Below are 20,906 nucleotides of genomic sequence, written 5' to 3'. Positions count from 1 at the left end.
CGGAGAATGGAATGTGCAGCCTTCAAAAATATTTTTGTTGCAGAGTATATTTTGCATTAGCTGTAATAGATATTATAATGACTGTGCACCTTCTAAAGATTTATGAGTTCAGGTTGCTGCTTGTAATAACCAACTCTTGTTACACCCAAGTTGTAATTAATATGTCTGATGTAAAATTAAAAAGTCTCTTTTTTTAACATCACTGGTTCTTTGTAGCGTCAGGATTATTGAGTTTGGGCACTGGGGGTCAGTGTGCGCCCAGTGCCCGCCACGATGCTCCGTGCCAGGGTGAGGTGTGCCCTTGGCCAGAGACGCTGCTGGGAAGCACGAGAACGGCAGAAGGACGCGAAGGGGTGAGCGTGGGCGCAGCACAGCGGGGTGCAGGGACAGCGGGGGACAGGGACGCCCCCAGCAGCGTTGGGTTTTGTCAAGAGGGGCTGCCCTCGCTCACAGTCCCACGGAGTGGTGAGGTCCCCCGTGGCCCCTCCCAAACTTGCCACTGCACAATATAGCCCTGAGGGGCTGAACAAGGTTCAGCTTTGGGTGCTGCAGATCTGGCCCGGGGGTGCTGCTGCTGCTTCGTGTGCTTGGCTCTTTTTTGCCAGACAGGGTGCTGAGCTGGGGTCTTGCTCCTTCAGATTTAGCACTGAAAAGTTTCCTGCTCTCAGACCTCAGACCATTTCCCCTCTTATCTTCTCTCTCCTGCGCCTGTGAGCCTTCCCCACGCTACCTCTGACAGCTGATGGGGCCGCGCGAGCGTGCGGGCACAGCTCTCCGTGCCTGCAAAGCGCCTGTGCCGCTTCTCCACAAGCCCGATTGTCACAGGTGGGAGCCAGCGGAGCATCGCTCGGCATCGGGCGGGACAGAGTCGCTGCAAACCCACGACGGGCCCTTCCTCTTGCCCAGCTCACTGCGGATGCTGAGCCCACAAACTGCGACAACACGTGAGCCTGCCCAGGTACGAAATGCTCCTGTTTATTCCCTTCCCAGTCACATAAATAACTTGATATCATTCCATAAGTTATATACCATTAAACTATTAACATGAGCGTCTTTTCACAAGGTGAAACCTGGCCTGGTTCGAACCTGGGTAGGGGATGCAGGGCCAGGACGGTGCTGCCCCGCAGCCGGGCGATGCCCTGGTCCTGCTGGCACGTGGTTTCCCTGAACTGGCGATGGACGTTGCCCAGCTCAGCCCGGCTCTCCCCGGCTCGGCAGGCAGGGCAGGGTCAGCGCCTGCGCTGCTTGCGGCTCCTGGTAAATGCTTGCAGCATCTGCTCAAGTTTGCCGTTTTCTTGGATTTTGTAAGACTCAAACCAGCACGTCGCATGACGGCAGGAGAGGGCGTGAGCCGGTGCATTGCGGCGTGTCTGCGGGCTCCGGGCTGGGGAAGCAGGAGGCAGAGTGGGGCAGGATGCTGTGACAGCCGCTGCGGGGGAGCGGGGGGGGCAGGCAGGGTTTCAGGCGCAGGCTGCGAGGACGCATGGCGCTGGAGGGGCTGCCGGGGGCTGCCAGGTCGTGGCTACCAGCTGGCACTTGCTGCTGGGGGCCTGAGGGAGCCCCCAAATGCTGCAGTGTCCTGACCTGAGCATCTCTGTCTCCTCATCTGCAATGCTGCAACAGCCCTTGGTGCATGGAGCCCTGCCCTGCTTTGGCCCCGCCATCTCTGGGCTGCTCGGTGCTCCGTGGAGCACAGGATCAGGCCAAGGGGGGGATATTTGAAGTGCAAATGAAATTTCCAATCCCAAGCTTCTGTGTTACAGCAAACCCGTGAAAATACAAGCTGCCTCCCCGTGTGTCTATAACTCCTGCCTACACAGGGAGACCAGCACGGCTCAGCAGTCCCAAAAGGGAGGTGCTGGCTGTTCGGTTAGTCCTGTGGGACACTTTCCCCTATCCATTTGAGGTAGAGAGGGTTTCCTTGGTCAACAGGCAGGCTGATGATTTCAGGAATTTCAAAGGGATGGATGGATCTAAAGTGGAAACAGATGCAGAGGAACAGTGTCACTGACAGCCCCGCAGCAGAACAGACCCGCTCCCGCTCGCAGGCGCAGGAAGCGGAGGTCTCCACTCCCAGCCGTGCGCACCAGCCCTGCCCCACGCTCTCCACTGACTTCAAAGCACCCGCATCTTCTTTTTGCCATGTGAGAATTTTGCTTTGAGTTTAGGGTTTACCACAGCCAGCAGCTGACTGCCAGGGGCCCTGGCCCAAAGCTGGCTGTGCTCACCACTCTGCTTGGGAAACGCAGGAAATCCTGCCCCGAGGCAGCCAGGGAACAACCTGCGCTACGAGGGGAATCCCGCCTTGTACCCCGTACGGAGGGGCTGGTTGAAGCCCAACAGTTGATATTTCCGCCAACCTTTTCTTTTCTGCTGATGCCATCTCTGAGTTTTGCTGGCTCACAAGGTACACCGGGATTAACCCCCCCCACCCCGGGTCGGAGGGGGCTCAAGGAACCTGACTCCTACAGCCTGAGCAGGAGACGGCAGCCCACCTTGGATTGGAAACCCGGTCCTCCCACAGAACCAGAGCCTCACCTGACGTAGTCAGACAATTCGCCTATTTTGGATGTCCTTGTTTTCACTAACTGTGGAGAGTAAAAAACACAAAACAAAACAAAAAACAAGGGAGAAGTAAAAGGGATGGAGAAATCCTGTACGTGCAGTTCCACTGCACCCATCCAGCATGGCCAGCGGTGCAATAGGAGCCCTTCCTGGGCTCTTCCCCCGTGCAATGTCCACTGTGGTGGCAGGACGAGGGGCTGAGCCAGGCCACCACCCCCAGCTGCCAGTGCCATGCCCGCAGGCAGGTGCTCGTGGTCCCTGGGTACTGTCCCAAATCTTGGGCAGGTTGGTGCCACCCTCCCCAAACCACCCTGCAGTCCCTTTTGGCTGGGGCTGCCTGGGATGGGGATTTTTGTGATGTGGGGAATTGTCACTTACCAGCAGTATTTCAGTGGATTCTTCCAGTTCCCCCTTCCAGAAATACCTAGATTTAAAAGAAAAGAAGCATCAGCAAATACAGCTGATGCCGATTCCCCTGGGGGGGTTGTTTCCCCGCTCGGTGCTTTCTGCACGTGGCCGTTCCTTTACAAAGTGGCGCTGAAGACGCATCGCTGGCCTCAAAAGCCTGCTGTGCACGTGGCTGAGCACCCTGGATTTACAGACCAGAGCCTCCTTGGCTGTGCCAGCCTCGAGTGAGATGCCCAGGGGGAATGGCAGGGCAAAGGAGCTGGGACTGGGGTGGCCGTGGGGGGTCATGTGGTGGTGGTCCTGCTCCAAGCAGCGGCCGGGGACCGGTGCCTGCAGGGACCGTGGCGTGGCTGCAACTGGGATGCTGAGCGCGGCAGCATCTTGCTTTTTTCCCCTCTCTCCCTGCAGGAGAGGAGATGTACTTCTCGTGAGTCAGATATGACCTTTCAAAACATTTATGTTGACAGAAGGCCATCGTGATTTCATCTGCGCGCTGGGTTCCTGAGCGAGGAGGCATTCGGAGGCGTCGTGGTGTCTCCTGCGTGGGGCACGGAGGAGAAACCAGCTGGTGCAGGCAGGGCTGTGCATGAGCAACTCGGCTCTGGCCGCTGTGGCTCGCAGGGAACCAAGCGTGAGGGGAAGAAGGGTGTTACTGCGATTACTGCGTGTGCCGTAGCTCAGCAGCCTCGGGTGGGCTATGGGGGGTGCACTGTGAGGAGCCCCTCCTGCAGGGAGGCTGCGATGGGGGGGGCCAGGCCAGGGTGCCTCTGCGAGCAAATGGCTGTTTTGGGGCTTTGCTCTTTAACCCCTCTAACAAGTGCAATCCCTTTGTGTGGATGGCTGAGGACACCTGCAGAGCACGGCTGGTCATATTCCAAGGTCAAAGATACTGTTCTTCCTTTCCAAAAGTGCTCCTTAATAATGTAAAGGCTCTTTCTGGTCCCTATCTTTGCTTCTTTTAGATCCTCTAAAAACCAGTGCTATGTCCTAGGACCATAAATCACCTTGCTTTTTGCTAGATCTCCATGTAGCTAAGTAACCAATAGATAAATGGTCCCCCCCGGCAGACGGAGCATCTGCACTCTTTAATAAGCTTAGCGCACTTTGCACGGCTGAGGATCGTCTCTACCATCTGCAACAACAAACCAACCCAGCAGCCTTCTGAAAACTGCCACCTCTCCCCGGGGCCGCGGGGTGTCCGTCTCCTCCTTCCCCCCGGGAGCCTGGATTCGCCTCCTCCGTTGGGGAATATTCAGCCCAACTTACAAGGCCGAGCTCTTCGGCAGGATGTTCACGTAGGCAGCCAGCTTCTTATCCATGATGGCCCTGGGTGAGACAGGAGGGGGAGTTAGCGCCTGTCCCCGGCTCGCTGCGTCTCGGCGCTTGCCCCCAGCCATGGGGACATTCCCTCGTGCTGCCCCTGACCACCAGCTTTGACACTGGAGATGGGGGAGTTGGGGTTAAGGCAAAGGTGGCCAAGGTGACCTCGAGCTGCTCCAGACCAGCTCCTCCTGGCACGGCTCTCGGACTGTCCCCACAACCAGGAAGGCTTGGTGTTGCTCCTGGCCCGGAGCAGCATGTGAGACCCGTGCCTCGCACGGTGCAAGGACCCTGCCCAGCGTCACCCTGTGCCCGTCCTGCCGTGGGGACACCGGGGCAGCGGCTGAGCCCCGGGGCTGCGAGAACCGGGGCCGGGGCGGGCGCCCAGGGGTTTGTCTCCCAGTCGTGCATTTATGCTGTCAAACTGTGCCTGTTCCTCGCACAACAGGCTAAATGTGGATCTTGTTAAATTAACAACATCAAGGTTTTTCTACCCAAAAGGTCCTAGAAATCTGAAGCCCAAATTCCTTCCCTCCAGCTGCCTCCTTTAGTTGTGGGCTGATTTGTTATTGCAGAGCTGCTTGGGTCTGCCAGCAGAAGTGATATTTAAGTGATTAAAGAGTATTGAAACAATCTCAGGGTGGATTTTTAGAAGAACTAGCTCAAATGTTGTGTTTTCTGACCACAGCAATGTCTGGGCTGTTCTCACAGAGATGGCAGCCCCGTCCCTCTTGCAGGCAGCTCCGTTAAAGGCGCTGCACTAGTGACCTCACCTTCGCTTTTCTTTAACACTGGCGTCACCAGGCACCACTTTATACCGAGTGCTTTGACAATGCAAACATATAACTTCTAGATGACCCTGAACTGCAGAAAAGGCAGGAGGTATTAGATACTGGAAGGCTCAATTCCACAACCTGCAAAAATTAACCCTTAGTGAGCTAAAGAATGAAAACCACTCCAATTAACTACCGCTCCAACTCAAAATGCTCCCCAGAATGCTTTTGCCTCAGAACAAGTTAAAAATTTATTATCTTTACATCCAGGGTATGATACAGCCTGGAGGTGACTACAAAACAAGAAACTCTCAGCTTTCAAAAAGATAACATTATGAAGTGTAAAAACACGGCAGCCGTGGTCGCTGGCTATCGTGCCCCCGAAGACGAGCAGAAGGAGCACAAGAGGTGCCTCCCCCCCCCCAGCTGTGACCCAAAGATACCCCGGCCAAGGCGTTAATGTGCAACTGCATGGTGCCTTGCAACCCGGCCTCTGACCCGGACGGGAACCTGGGCTCTTGTTTGAATGTGCATAAGCTCCTTTGCACTTCTTCAGCAGCAGCCCTGCTTTCTCTGTCCGTTTGTAGAAGTTTATACCTTGCAACTACGAGCACAAAGCAAAGGTGCCCTCGTGGGGCTGCACAGGCTGCTGCAGCGCAGGGAGGAATGGGGAGCAGCCCGGGCGCTGGGAGGAAAGCCGCCCTCCCCAAGGATCCTACAACATCTTGCCGCTCCAGCAGCGCACTGGAGAACCAGTGCCTGGACCCAGCTAACTGGTGGGATCGGGTTTAACGTTTAAGCACGGCAAGGCAACGGAGACGGACGTCTCTCTGCCGATGGCTCAGAGGCCCCGTGGCCTGAGAGGACGGCCATCTGCGGAGGCTCCGCGTTGTTTGTTCTCACCATGTGTAGCCAGTTCGAGGCATTTAATGCTTGTAGAGCATCTTGAGTTAATCTGTAGACCAACAAACTGCAGCAGCCTGAGCGGAGATATCCCCGCTGCGTTTGTCATGTCAAACACATGGCACAAATAACTTTGGTTTTGGTGCCTGGAACTTCCAAGTCACTTTAGCGCAGGAACCTTTTGATTTGGGTGAGTACCTTCTAATTCCTTCTGCTTTGCCCCAATAAAGTCTGATCCTAACTGAGATCCTGAACTTTGTTCTAGCGAGCTAGGCGGAAACAAGTGGCCACCATGGGAACGGGAAACAGTATAAGAAGCTGAACATGATCTGTGGAAAACATCTGCATAATACATGGTATCTTTGGATTGGGTACTTAATGTGTGCTGCTTTGTCCCTGCCTCACAACAGGCTCTGAATTGAGACAGATGAAATATTAATAAGCAGAAAAGCAAAGAATATGATACGCACAAATCTAAGGCAGAACCGGAGGCTGCCAGGCTGCTCGGGTGTGAGCTGTGTGAGGTGCAGCGGCCACGCCATCCAGCCCAAAGGGGTCAACTCGCGGCAGGCACCGGGGAGAGACTAGATCTCCTGCGTGGACTCGGGGGTTTCTTCTGAGGGTTTTAAGTTAATAGTAATCCAGATAAACCGGGTTAGAACTGACGCCACAAACAAGCCAGATGCTGAATTCTACCTGTGGCTAATCTGCTTTCACAGAACTTCTCTTCCTTAAAAAGAGTAGGAAATTTCCTTGCAGTTCGATCCATCAAAGTGAGTGCTCCAGCGAGCAATGTAAAGGAAGAAGCAGCACAGCAGCACAGGAAAAAGGTGTGTAGGAAAATGAGTGTAGAAGCCCTGTGTCATCCTCTACAACCACGGCTCAGTCCCCCAAATTCCAGAACAAAGGAATAATTACTCCACCACTAAAAACACAATCAAAGTACATATATCTCAGCAATGGGCAGTGATTTATTTCCTCTCCCTTCCCTGCAAGGTAAGGAGCAGAGTGGGAAACATTTGCAAAGCTGTTAAGATGAAGCATTTCCAGGAGCTGAGGGCTCTTTTCACCAGCCACGTACAGTTACTCCTTTTTTCAGAAGACATCAAGCAGTACAGATATTATTCTACTTGAATTTCTTAAAACAGTTGCAGTATTTAAGGTGAAACAAAATCCCTTTCAGTAGCCTGTCAGTTCCTGACCAACTGTTTGGGAGCACTTTACAGAAGCCGGAGTTTTTGGCAAACAGCAGGGAAAACAGCGCAAGAGGTGTTGCAGGAAACTTAATGGTCCATCATAAACATTTCCCCAGTCAACACGGTTTCAGTACTTTGAACAAACCATCTATTGAGTCTAGAACTGAGAATATGTGAAAAAAAAAAAAACAACCAACCTCTGCATGCAAAATATCATGCAAAGTATTTCATACATTAAAAGAGAGGGGAAAAAATCAAGGTAAAGAGAGTGCAGGCTTCCAGGTGGTACCTCACAAGTGCCTGTTCTGTGTTTGCTGTGGACCACTTTCATCTTTATTTATTTTCATGGCAGCGTACTGTGCTTTGTCCCTCTCCATAAACACCTCTCCTGGAATTTGTTACCTGTGTTGTTCTAGAGAAGGAGAAAGACTGTGGCAGATCAGAGAACATGGGGCTGGGGCTTCTGAGCCCTAAATCTTCTAAATCTGAGGACCTGGAGATTTAGGGCCATGGCTTTCAAATGGGTCTTGACAATGAAAGGCAGCAGAGTAAACTGAGAATTGGCTCGAAACTTCCTGTGGCATTGAGTTCAGAGGCTTTCTTTTAGAAAGCACAGCTCTTGGTAAGCGGGTATGCGGTACAGAGCGAGCGTGAGAGAAAAGGAGCAGCATTCGGATAGAAGTGCAAGGTATAGAGCAGTACAGCTCCTCTCGAGGGACCAGGAAAGAAGCTTCTTCTTCCACAAGAAGCTGCTTTCCAATGATTCAAGCAGACAAGCAGGGGAAGCGTCTCTGTACCTTGCAATATCCCTGGCAATCTGCTCGTTGAGGCAGTTGATGAAGGCAATGGAGTGGGTCCCAGAGATGTAGCTGCCGGTGACGGCAGAGTGCAGCTGAAGGGCGAGACTCCTCAGCACCGGGTACATCAGCAAAGACAGAGTCACCACCTAAAATGCAAAATATATGTCTGAGTGATGTTAGGTGAAATACTGCCTTTTGTAAAACTAAGCATTGACATTACTTGTGGCTCAGGAGAAGTCTCCAGTCTTCTTTCTTTCAAGATCACAGTAATGGTAGTTGTAATTTAAGTGAAGACACGTTCATAGGGAGATTCATTCCCCTCCAAAGGGGCCAATCTAGTACCGTGCTGAGTGCTGGGGCAGGAAGGGTCAGATCTGGAGGCTGTACCACGCTGCCCAGACCTGTGCTGCGGCAGGGCACACCCCAGACCCGTGGGGGTTACAGACCCCACTGCACGGCCTCAGCAGCCAGGACTGGTTTTCCGGAGAAGAACAAGGAGGTAAGTCACCGACTGTCTCTGGTAAAATACATTTCTGTTGCAAAAAGGGACAAGAAGGGAACCACCAGGCATGGCTCCCACATCAAGCACATCTTCTTGCCTCTGAGGACACATCCTGCAGCCATCCTTTGGCTGTGTGCCCAGGCTGAGGCATGTCCCCCTCTCCGGGAAATGGTGGGGATGGGACCCTCTGCTCCCCGGGGATGCGGGAAGGAGAGCGGTATGTCAGGTGGGGGTAGGGATCTGGATGTGGGAAACAGATTTGGGCTGGAGCCTGATGCGGGACCGGAGCCACGGGAAGCCTGGGGTAACACAGTCTGTGCCGGGACCCGGAGAGCTTTCCTCCTTTCCTCCCGCCCCGCCAGCCTGGGACGATTCTCTCTTCTACTGAGAGATGCCGTGCGGCCCAGCCGGGCTACGACACAGACTCACACAGCAGGCAGGGGAGGATAAGACTTTTTTAGCAGGGTTTAAATTCATTTCATCTTAATTATCTGATACTGACAGGACAGTGGAATTGGCTCCTTTTGGGCACAGCAATCCGAACGGGCACAGCCCAGGTCTGTAGGGCTGCCTCTGCCGGGTGCAGAAAACAAGAACGCTCTCTCCACGGACTGGCAGCGCAGTGGCAACAAGTTGGTTTCGCTGTACCTTAGATGCTATTCCTGGCAAGCCTCTTAGCTGCTCTTTGTAGTCCCATGCCATAAACACAGTCACGTAAAAATACGTAATTATCTCAGCGGGGACGTTGCTGGAATAACAAGGTTAATTTGGTGTGCTGAGTAATAGCTGAAGGATGGTGCCTGTACCCGGGGCTGCAGCGCTCGCTGTCTCTGCACAGCTGCTCTTCTCTTTGTCTTTTGTCTTGTTTTTGAAATAAACAGCATCTGGACCTTATTCAACTACAGTGATTAAAAAAATGCTTATAAGACTCAGAATATATTCCTTTTTTTCCCTTTATTTCCACCCTCCTTTGTCCTCTGAAAAACCTCCCATTACAGGGACAATGTCAGAGGTTTTTTTTTTTAAAAAGATTCAATTAAAAAAAAAATCTCTTTTGTCACCACACAGACAAGAATTCGTTTCCATGTGGAAAATGACTGATATTGGTTGTCTCCTCTTTTCCAGTCCATCTGGGGAAATATTCTTTGTTATCACAAGGTTTCTCATAATAATTTTCAGAGCTTCTTTTCTGCTCTTTTTTCCCACTAAGCCATTTAACAAATACACGCAACAAATCCCAGAGACTACTCGGATAGTTACAAGCCAAACAGAGATATGCTGGTGTACCTGTTTTTCCAGATTAGAATGTAATCATGCTCCCTGCTCAGGAAAAAAAAAAAAAAAAAAATCCAACCTGTTCAGCATGGCAATCATTAATCTTCTTGGAGATGTATGCGCATGTGATGAGGAAAGCCCCACAAACATTTGTGATTAAATATTAGTACAAGAGGGATCACTCTTGGGTTTTTGGGTGGTTTTCCTCTTTTTTTTTTTCCAAAGAGAAAGATAAAAGCTCTCCCCACCCCCTTTTTTTCAGAATAATGGTATTTGCCAAGGGATGGTGCAAAAGCAAATGAGTGAAGCTTTAGGATTCCTACCCGATAAACCGAATAAACTCATGACTGCCAAAATGTTACAGTGCACAGAATTGAAAAACCTGCTGTGAGATTTTAAGTATTTCACTGAAAAGCACTGACCAGCGAAATGATGGTTGAGTTTAGAGAGACTAAGATTTCCACAAGATTTGCCTTGGCTTTGATGAACTAAAACCAGCTTTAGGCTTTAAAATTACCACGTTAGGACTTTTTGCCTACTTTTGATGAGGTTCCGTCGGTAACACCACAACCAAACAACTTGTGGCAATCCTGAGTAGGCTGCGAGCTTCCTCGGCCCAAGTGAAAAAAAAACCAACCACCTCCTGAGAAATTCGCTTTGCTGTCTGCAGCGACGGAGAATACATTCCTCCCGCATGATCGTTTTCTTTTTTCTTTTGTCTTTATTTTTGCTTTGCTTTTTTATTTCGTCTTTATTTTTTCTTTTTTCTTTTTTTTTGCTTTGCTTTTTTATTTCGTCTTTATTTTTTCTTTTTTCTTTTTTTTTGCTTTCTTTTGTCTTTATTTTTTCTTTTTTCTTTTTTTTTGCTTTCTTTTGTCTTTATTTTTGCTTTTTTCTTTTTTTTGCTTTGTCTTTATTTTTGCTTTGTTTTTTTCTTTTTTCTTTCGCCTTTATTTTTGCTTTTTTTCTTTTTTTTTGCTTTCTTTTGTCTTTATTTTTGCTTTACTTTTTTTTTTTTTTGGTCTTTATTTTTGCTTTACTTTTTTTCCCCCCCTTTTTCTTTACTTTTTTCCTTCCCCCCCCCCCCCTTATTTTTTCCTTTATTTTTTTTTTCGCATACCCCGCTCTCCCCAGCGCCTCACCCGCGTCCCCCCCCCCCCCGGAGCCGGCCCCGGCAGCGCGCAGGGTGCCCACTTACCAGCAGCAAGGTGCCGCGGCCGGGCCGGGGGCAGCCCTGGGCAGCGGGCAGCAGCGGGCAGCGCTGGCTCAGCCACTCCATCTCCCCGGGGCCGGGCGGGAGGCCGCGTCCCCTCCCGTCCCTCCACCTGCTCTGCCCGAGCCGGGCAGCCTGCCCGCAGCGAGCACTAACTCCTCCTCCTCGTCCTCCCCGGCTGCCTGCGGGCCGGTACCCGCCTGCCCGCCCCAGCCCGGGGGCCAGCCCGCCGCGGCCTCCCCAGGGACCCTTCCGTGCCGCCCGCAGCCCGAGCAGCCGCGCAGCCCCTCTGGGGTGGGCGGACGCCGGGGCGCCCCCAGAAGCGGGGCCGAAGGCGCAGCGGGACAAACGGGTCCCCCGGTGCCGTCGGGGCTGCCGGAGCTCCCGAGAGAGAAACCTCTCCCCGCAGGGTCAGCGCTGGGGTGCACCGGGCTCCCCCCAGCGCCGCCTCAGGGCTCGGAGCCGCTGGCTGGTGCCCCTCGGTTCGTGTCGGTCTCCCACGCCGGGGCTCCGTGCTCCTTGACACACGCTGCCGGGAAGCTCCCGAGCCCCCGTTGTGGCGGCTGGGCCTAAAACGCTCCTGCAAGCACCGCAGAGGAGCGGAGCGCTCCGTTCTGCCTCACGCCATGCCTTGATGACGTTACTGCCCGTTCTGGGGAGCTGTTCGGAAAACACAGCGTCAGCGCCCGCAGCCCGGCACCGCTCCTGCAGCGGCCCCGGCCCGGGCTGAGGCCGGAGCCTCCCCCGCGGTGGAGCCGCTGCAGACGCGCTGCCTGCCTGGAGGCGCCGGGGAGGTGTGAAACACCCCCAGGCCCCGCACAACGGTGACGGGCACGGATTTGCTACGCTCCGGTGTCCCCGCTGGGGTCCGCGGCCTAGAAGCCTGACGTTTGCCCCCGCTGGTGGGGAAGCAAATCCGCTGCCGGCTCGCAGCGCGTCCCACCGGGAAGTGACCGAGCTGTCCCCGCCGCCCTGAGCAGGGACCAGCGGGGGGGGGGGGGGGGGGCAGCGGGACCCGGCCCGGGGCGCTGCTCTGCCACGGCCGCAGCTGCGGGCTGGGCTGCCGTCACACACCCGGCCCTGGAGGGGGCTGCTCTCGGGACCCCGGGCGGGCTCAGGGTGCTCGCAGGGCGGGGCGGGGGCAGTGCCCGTTCCCCCCCCCCCCCCCCCCAACACAATTTTCCGCCGTTTCCCCCGAACCGGGCAGCGCCACGCGCCCCCCGCCCCTCAGCCGGGGCCACGCCCCTGCACCGGCCCCACCCCGCTCTAGCACCGCCCCTCGGGCGCCTGTCCAATCAGAGCGCGAAGAGGGTGGAGCCAAGAGGGGGCGTGGCGCACCCGCCATTTTGTTTACGGCGTGGCGGACGCGAAAGGGGCCCCTGGTGACGGTGCGGCGGTTGCTAGGGGCGGTGGGCTCTCGCGATGCTTCCCGGCAGCGCCAAGATGGCGGAGGCGGTGGTGGAGCTGCTGGAGCGGGCGGCTCGGCGGGAACTGCCGCTGGAAGAGCTGCGGGCCCTGCGGCTCGCCGTGCAGGCCGTGCCGCCCGCAGCCCTCCGCGCCCGCCTCAGCGACGACCACCTGGGAGCGCTTTTCGCCCTCCTCAGCGTCAATGACCGGTGAGCGGCGGACCCGCGGGCCTCGCTCGGCCCAGCCGCCTCCCCTCTCCCTTTCCCCCGGAGCACTGTGGCTCCTGCTGCTACCTCGTCTCCTTCCCTGCCCTCCTTCAGGGTGGGGACTGGCACAGCTGAGGATCTGGGGGCACCGGGCGGTGGCCCCCTCCTGAAAGGCTTGGTTTTGTCTCCGTCCTGCCCAGGGAGCAGGTGTCTGCGTGTGTTTCCATCCTGGAGAGGCTGCTGCAGGCCCTGGACCCGCTCTATGTGATCCAAAACCTCAGAGCAGAACTTCAGAAAGGGCTTTTCCACCCTGACGACTCCGTGAAAATCCTCACCATATCTCAGGTACAGGGTTTTCCTCCAGGAGGAGGGGACAGAGTTCTGTCTTGAGCCAGGCGGGGTTAGTCTTAAGCTGTTGCTGTTGTTTCATGTCCTAATTTGTGACAAAAGTACTACAAGTGTTATCTACAGGAATTGTGCTCTTACACTCTCATGCAGTTTTGGATAAATACTGTGCGATGTGTTGGTATATAATGCTTTATGATGTGTCTGTTAATCGTAATGTATAAAACTATGCCTTGATGGAAGTAACTTGAAAATCTTATATTTATTGTGGACTGTTACATGTTCAGGATAAAGCTTTCTAAGCAAGGACTGACAGCAGGTACCATAAGAATTAAGAGCAGCAACACTTTGATATTCAGGATACTTTGAACAATATTACAGAAATACTGAAGAGAAATAGGCTGTAGTAACTTGACACCTTTTGCATTAATTTTAAAGAACAGAAGTGTGGAACAGTGTAGTTTGGAATGGATTTCTAGAGGTTTCAGGTCCAGCCGCCAGCTAAAAGCAGGGCCAACTTGCAGCAGGCTGCTCAGGGTATTGTCCAATTGAGTCTGGAGTATCTCCAGAAATGGTGGTTCTGTCAGTCTGGGTAGCTGTTCCAGTACTTTAATGTCCTTAATAGTGTAAAAAGTTTGTTTTAATGTTATATTCTATAATTATTTAATCACATCTTTAGGTTGGGAGGATTGTTGAAAATTCAGATGCTATTACAGAAATTCTCAACAGTCCTGAACTATTACGGCAAATAATAAATTGCATTGGCGGAGAGAAAATAGCAGTGGCTAAAGAGGTAAGCATTGCTTTCCTTTTTTTCTTCCTCTACAAACTGATGTAGACACTGCACAGAGCGCTCTTTCTACTGTGTCTGAGAGGACAGCCTCTCCTCTTTGAAGAAAAGAGAGCTTATGTTGCTTGAAAGGTGTTATAAGCATGTAGGTGTCCTAAGCCCCGAAGTTACTTAGATGTGATAGAAAATTTACCTAGAACAGTTATCTTTCAGTAGCTGTTAATGCTAAAGTGAACTCATAAATCTGAATTTAATGCTAGGATCACAGTAACCGTAACTAGCTCTTCTGAATGACATGGTAATTCTTGTTGAAAAGTGGACTGCAATTAAAATTTTAGATGTGTAACATGATTTAATATGTTAGTAAAGAACAGCAAACCCAAGTCAGATCATCTTGGATTTTCTTTTCTTTCTGCCTTTCTTATAATAAGTTGTTGGTTTTTTTTTTTCCAGGCCATCAAATCTCTCGCAAGAATAGCACAAACGCAAGATGGTTTAGAGGCTTTATTTGTGAGCAATTTGTTGAGTGACTTGAAAAATGTCATGGCAACAAATGATGTTGTTCGATACAGAGTATATGAGGTAGGAATGTGATCAATGTTAGCATTTGAATGACATGATACTGCAGTTCTCTGGGACTGTAGTTCTCAATTAACATCTGGATTTTATGGCTTGCTTTTAAATTCCTATTCATCACCGCTTTACAAACTTTTCTTCCAGTCTACATTTCTTCAAGGCTACAGCACTGTTGGTCCTCACATAATGTCGTAACTTCTCTTTCTCAGTTTACAGTAAAAAAGTGGGAAGTACTGTTTACATCTTTTATTTTCTAACTTGTGGTGCTTAGGGCATTGGAAGGTCTACACAGAGTTTCTAAAGATACAATAAAATGTTTGTTTCTCTGGAAGTAAAAGTAAAATAGCTGCTGTAGCCTCTTAACCTTTGGATGTGAAGTGCTATTGACACGTCTGGAGTGAGGAGAAACTCAGAGAGAAATGCCAAGCGTGTCACTTTAGATATGTATGGCAAAGGAGAGAGAACGCAATTTAGCCATTCTAGAGCTTAATGGGGATAGCAGTAATGATCCTCTGAAGAAAAGATGACTGTGAATAGAAATCAAATGCATGTGCTGTAAACTTGAAACTCCTTATGAACCTGTTTCAGGCAAACATTTAGCTTAATTATGAAAACATAATGAAATTCTGTATTTTATATATCTATATATAGGGGTAGTCATCATTACAAGATGTATTTGGCCATTTCTGTGATTTGTTAATATTATAATGTTTTTATAAACAATCTTTTTTCCCCCCCCCTGTGCTTTTATTTAGTTAATTGTTGAGATTTCTTCGGTGTCAGCAGATTCATTAAATTACTGTGCAAACAGTGGATTAATATCAGAGTTAATTGGAGAGCTGACTGGAGATGATGTGCTGGTCAGGTATGTTCGTAGTGATTTTGCCAATAAGATTTTCCCCCATTGTTAAAACCGATGTTAAGTCTTAAAATAGCCCTCTTTAAGCACGTTTGCGTGTCTTTATCCTGAAGCCCTTTTCAGGAAAACGCCTTATCTACTTCTTAAACAGCCTTGAATGTAAAATACTGTATACTTAAATTTGCGAACCAAGATGAAGTTTCCCCAGTATGCTGTGATAATTGTAATGCTGGGCTGCAATGTAAATACTTTAGAACTCTTTGCAGCTATACACCTAAAGTAAGACAGCTCAGCTTGGAGGAGTGTTGGACAGTTGGGGTAGTTTGCTTTTTTGTTTGTTTGTTTTTTTTGTTTAAGGGTTGAAAAATATCTTTTTTCTTTATCACTGAGTGCTTCTGAAATAGGCCAAAATAACTGTTTGTCTGTTACAGAGCTACGTGTATAGAGATGGTGACCTCACTGGCCCATACTCCACATGGGCGTCAGTATCTTGCTCAACAAGGAATTATCGATAAAATTTCAAACATCATCGTTGGTGCAGAGTCTGATCCTTTCTCAGGCTTCTATTTACCAGGTTACATCACATGTTTCTTGTTTCCAGTGTTTACCGCTTGCTTTTATTAACGAGTTAAACAGAGGCTTAATAGTCCTCTCAAGTTTGAAAGCTCATGTGAATTTTTGGATATTAGTATGTGTATGTTGGATGTACACAAAAAATGCTGAAGGACAGTCTAATTCATGAATAGTATTACTCGTTAACAGTGGTAGTACAGGTAAGATCTGGAGAGACTGTACTATGGGTTTGAAGTTTGTATTACTGTAGTCTTTCTGGTTTTTTTAATGAATTCAAGATGACAGTTGTTACATCCTGAATTAGGTAACTTCCAAAATTCTGGTTTGTTCCTAAGTTCTGTCCTTATTCTGATGCCTTTCACAAACAGTATTCAGATTTAATATGCTAGTTTAGCAGTGAAACAATCTTACGTTAATTTTGACATTGCGAAAGTTGTTGTTCCTCCACTCAATACTTTTTTTGTCTTGCTCTCTCAGGATTTGTTAAATTTTTTGGAAATCTGGCTGTTGTAGACAGTCCACAGCAGATCTGTGAACGGTACCCTGTCTTTATGGAAAAAGTCTTTGAAATGGCAGAAAGTCATGATCCGACCATGATTGGAGTGGCTGTGGACACGCTGGGAATCTTGGGATCAAATGTGGAAGGCAAACAGGTTTTACAGAAAACTAGTTAGTATTGGTTTTTTTCTTTAAGAAAACTTTCTCTGTATATGATAATATACAAGAGTGAATTGGTTTGGTGTAATAGAAAAAGGAATTGAAACATGTATTTATTTATCTAATAATCAAGGGTGTCTGAATAGCTGTGCTGTAGCAGATAAGGTGTTTAACTGCCTTGTCAGGCATGGCGGTGTGAAATGCCGGCAGCTAGAATTCTGGTTTCACAAGCATGGCTTGAATTATTCCTTTCTAGTGAGCTGTACCATATGAATGGTCAGTAGTTGTGTTATTTTAGATTCCTCCTGTTTCTACTGATGTCATGACCTTCTCACCAGGATTAGAAAAATATGAGCTATCATGTAATGATGGTTTCTGTAAAGACTGCATTGTTTCTCTTGATATAAAACTATTCAGAGGATTCAAAGTAGGTGCTAGACTTGCTCCTGGTAGTCTGAACTTTTTTTTTTAAGTGAAAAATCTGTATTAGCAGGTAGCTATTGGAGCATTGTAGAATGGGATTGAAGATTTCTAACTAAAAGTGTACTAGGGTCCACGCTTCCCAAGATAACTCAGTTATCTGTGACACAACTTCTGTTTTGGAAATGTTCAGATAGTCTGGAGAATTAACATAAAAGCTTTGGATTTGTCTCTTAAATCCATATGAAGCAAAGAGAATTGTACACTGCTTTTATTATAGTAGATCAAGAAGTTGCCTTTCTCAGGTTTAACATACAATACTTTCTACCAGTTAATGTAATATAATGTAACTGACAGGTAACTGTTTTCCTGTAGAGGTCTGTCTGAATTTAGTTAAAACCACTCTGCTTTTATTTTCAAAGGAAGTAGATTTCAAAATCTGTTAAACAGAATAGGACACCAGGCAAAGAATGCCCCCACAGAGTTACGGCTTCGATGCTTGGATGCGATTTCATCTCTTCTTTACTTGCCTGTAAGTTTGTGTGTGTGTGTGGTTTTATTTTTTTTAAATCTCCAAGAATGAGATTATTATGTATCTGACTAATTGTGTGAAGACCTTTTGCAGCATCTAGCTTAGGTAGAAGTGGTAGCTTTCTGGTATTCTGAGCCATTAACTTTACTGTTTTGAAGTTCCCTGATTTATTTGTTTGCTTAAAGTTTGAGTTTGTTTGTAAGAAGCCAGGTGTTCTGAAATCTGTTTATAAAACAAAGACAAGGCATCATTGGCAAGGGAAGGAGAGTAAACAGCTTAATATTCTTGTGCTTTAAAGGGATAGTGGCAAACTGCTCTAATCCCTGTGTATGTTCTTTAGATCCAGTGATCTGGTTTTAATAGTACAGTTCAGAATGAGTGAGGAAGCCATTTTCATTTGTCTTGCAGGACTGCACTCCAGCACAGTGCTATCTTGTGTATCAAAATCAATTTATTTAAATCTGTCCTTCAAACTAAATGAAATGTAGAAGGCCATTTCTTCGTTCATGAAAATAAGTTTATATTGTCAACTACATTAGTTTAATCTGCTAGCGGTTTGTTTTAAATAACTTCCTTAATTATTGAACATGTACTCAAAACTTGAAAGCTTTTCATAATCCTAATCAAACTCTTTCATTTCTGTACATTTCGGTGACGTGTATAGCCAGAGCAGCAGACAGAAGACCTTTTAAGAATGACTGAATCGTGGTTCACATCCTTGTCTAGCCAGCCTTTGGAACTCTTCAGGAGCATCAGTACTCAGCCGTTCCCTGATCTCCATTGTGGGGCTTTACGAGTATTTACTGTAAGTGCATTTGATTTTAAAGATCACATAGTGAATTGTATTGCTGTTTGGTCTCAGCTGTTTTTTGTAAAGTGAATGCCACAAACTTGTTGAAGCCCTAAAGTGGTCAGAAATAAGGCCTTTTTCATTGTGCCCCCCCTTGAATTCCCCATTTAAATAATGCAGCAGATGTGTCATGTCTGTAGTACTTACTTTCTTATAAATTGGAGAGGAAAAAAAAGCAACAGCTATGCTCTAGCATGCTACTTCGATATCAGAGGCACTGCTGTGATAATTCACTTAAAGTTTTAAGGATAAGCACTGAGCTGTACTTGTTTTCCAGCGTTAAACCCTGCCGCTTGATCTGAGTGGAGATTGTGCCACTACTGTGTAGAATGAATATCCCATTTCATTTTTTCTGTTCCTTGACTATTTGTGTAACAGCCTACTTGCGTAAATGTTTTTTTGGCTTTTAAAATGAGGTGTTTCCCCCTCCCCTCTTTTGTCTTCATGTTTAGGCTATTGCAAATCAACCATGGGCCCAGAAGTTGATGCTCGACACTCCAGGGTTTGTGGAGTACATTGTAGACAGATCCGTGGAGCCTGACAAAGCTTCGAAGGATGCCAAATATGAATTGGTTAAGGCGCTTGCAAACTCTAAAACAATTGCAGAAATCTTTGGAAATCAGTATTACTTGAGGCTTAGGGCTTACTTGCGTGAAGGCCCTTATTATGTTAAGGCCGTTTCTACTACAGCTGTGGAAGGAGCAGAATAATGTCACTGATGTCTTGGTTCCCCTTCCTGCAAACCATGTTACCAAAATAGGTGTTAAGATATAAGGTGTAAGGACTCCCCACCCTGGAGTTTCTTTAGATTGTCTCTTTAAAGGAATGCGAAGCACTTTGACTCTATTTTGAAATGAGTCATGAGAGCAAATCAAAACCTCTAAGGGCACAGCATAATTTCCCATAGAATGTAGTGGCAGAAGTTCTCCGTGTACTGTTGTGCGACAAGTAACTGAGGTAAGCACTCTACCTACTGCTGACTGCTGTGTTTTATTTTACAGAAATTATCAGTGTTTAGTTAAACTGTTCTTGGGTTTGGAGTTCCTGTCGTCTCTTCTCAGTAGATCACTGTTCAATTAAAAAAAAAACAAACGCCAAAACACCTCGAGGTTTGTAACCTCAGATGCTGCCATAGTTTCTCTCTCTTTTTAAAATTTTTTTATATCTGCCAAAGTTGGCACTTGCATGGAACATACTCTTTTAGCCAGTTGTATTCTGTCAGAAACTGTTGGTAAGAATAAGCTAGTAATGTTCTGTCCACACAAGGGAGTACAAACTGGATTCTCTGCTATTTTCAACTTGCTGGATGTAAGTCTTGCTTGAATAAATAATCCTAAATATTGTTTACATTTTATGCTGAGGATGAAAAAAAGCTTTTAGCCCTTTAAAAAAAAAATGCACGCTCTAGTGTATGAAACCAAATTGGGAGCTTTGTCTCCCTTGTTGACTGCGACTTTGTATGGCAGCTCAGTTTACTTCCTCAAAAGGAGCATGAGCTATAGCACTACAAGTCTACTTCAGAACCAAATCTTAAATTGTTTACACTATTTTTTAACAGAGATAAATTTTTTAATTTTAAGTGTTATTTAAAAAAAGTATGACTTCAGTTGCCTGAGTTAGAAGCAAGGGGTTAAGAACCTAAAGCTTTCATGTTCATGCCTTTAGGCATAAACTGAATTAGGAGTATGGAAAGGTAGTATCTTACAACGTTCTTACAAAGCATCTTCCTCTGAAGATGGTCAGGTAGCTTCGGAAGAGATGCAAGACTAGCTGGACACTAGTGATGCAATGTGTCTTTGTCCATAAACAGAGACCACAATGTACTTTATACAAAAGGTTTACATTATTTTTGTTGAGGACCTAAGAAACAAATCTGAGGAATAGCTGTGGGGGAGCATAATAAAACATGAAATTTCTACTTTGGGGCTTATTTTAGTAGTGTGTCAAGTCAGGTATACCTCTGTGCAAAGTACTTGCCCTGTGTCCCCACTCTGCCAGATGAAGCAGAAGAATCTAGTCATGCAGGAATTTATTTTTTTATTTTTTTTTTGGCTCGCAGTGGCTTTGATCTGCAGCAGAGGTGATGGCATTGCCTGCCAAAAATGGCTGGCGAGGGGTCAAAGTGGGCACAGAGGAGCAGGGTAGTTGGGGAAGATCCCTTAATATGTAAGACGCTTTCTGAATGCAGATGATCTGCCTTGTTGCTTATGATCTAATATGTACAAAATTTGTCATCCAACATTATGCTACTGCTACCACTTTCATCCTAGGTGTGCATAATAAACATCTGCTAGTGAGAAATGCAGTACACAGTGTCTCGTTTGTGAACGGAGAGAGCACAGAAGCTTCATGAATCCTGCATCCAGAAAAAACATGAAAGCACTAAAAAGGAAGTGAAAGAGAGTATAGAAGTCCTTAGTTTGCACTTGTATTGGACAGTTCAGCTTTATTTTAGGTGGCTTTGTGCACTGGTAGCTCTGTATGAGCCATATACTAAAATCTCAGTAAAAGAAATGAATATATAAACCTTTTCTGCAATTCATGAGTCTCTTCCATGTGTGTTTTCAGCTGTTGCTTTTGAAGGCTACTCTGTGTGCTAAGTCTTTAGCATCTGCTTTGCGTGGTGCATTTGCCAAATACAATATTTTAGAATACACAGAGATGCCAAACAAGGGGATTTTTTTATATATGCACATATGCTTTATTTTGTTGAGCTTTGAGCTCAACATTCCCATT

At 47.9% G+C, this 20,906-nt stretch overlaps 2 protein-coding genes across 3 annotated transcripts; one reads left to right on the top strand and one right to left on the bottom strand.

Annotated features, from left to right (window-relative positions):
- Positions 1-959: 959 nt before the first annotated feature.
- CUTA (cutA divalent cation tolerance homolog) lies at positions 960-11,213 on the bottom strand. 2 transcript variants are annotated; one of them, XM_075772204.1, is made up of 6 exons: positions 10,941-11,213; positions 7,963-8,111; positions 4,240-4,299; positions 2,944-2,989; positions 2,539-2,588; positions 960-1,973 (listed from the first exon to the last, which is right to left on the bottom strand). In XM_075772204.1, the coding sequence occupies exons 1-6, from the start codon at positions 11,019-11,021 to the stop codon at positions 1,871-1,873; spliced, it is 489 nt and encodes a 162-aa protein (XP_075628319.1). In that variant the 5' UTR covers positions 11,022-11,213; the 3' UTR covers positions 960-1,870. The 2 variants fall into 2 exon arrangements, with proteins under 2 accessions (XP_075628319.1, XP_075628320.1); XM_075772205.1 differs by lacking the exon at positions 4,240-4,299.
- A 1,135-nt stretch (positions 11,214-12,348) lies between these two features.
- Positions 12,349-20,471, top strand: PSMD5 (proteasome 26S subunit, non-ATPase 5). Its single transcript, XM_010300414.2, has 10 exons — positions 12,349-12,571; positions 12,769-12,913; positions 13,593-13,706; positions 14,157-14,285; positions 15,035-15,144; positions 15,570-15,712; positions 16,189-16,380; positions 17,211-17,320; positions 17,985-18,125; positions 18,623-20,471. Exons 1-10 carry the CDS (start codon positions 12,378-12,380, stop codon positions 18,878-18,880), a joined length of 1,536 nt encoding a protein of 511 aa, XP_010298716.2. The 5' UTR covers positions 12,349-12,377; the 3' UTR covers positions 18,881-20,471.
- The last annotated feature ends 435 nt before the right edge of the window (positions 20,472-20,906 follow it).

Source organism: Balearica regulorum, chromosome 20, assembly GCF_011004875.1.
Source record: "Balearica regulorum gibbericeps isolate bBalReg1 chromosome 20, bBalReg1.pri, whole genome shotgun sequence".
Lineage (NCBI taxonomy): Eukaryota > Metazoa > Chordata > Aves > Gruiformes > Gruidae > Balearica > Balearica regulorum.
This window is presented reverse-complemented; position numbering and strand designations above follow the sequence as displayed.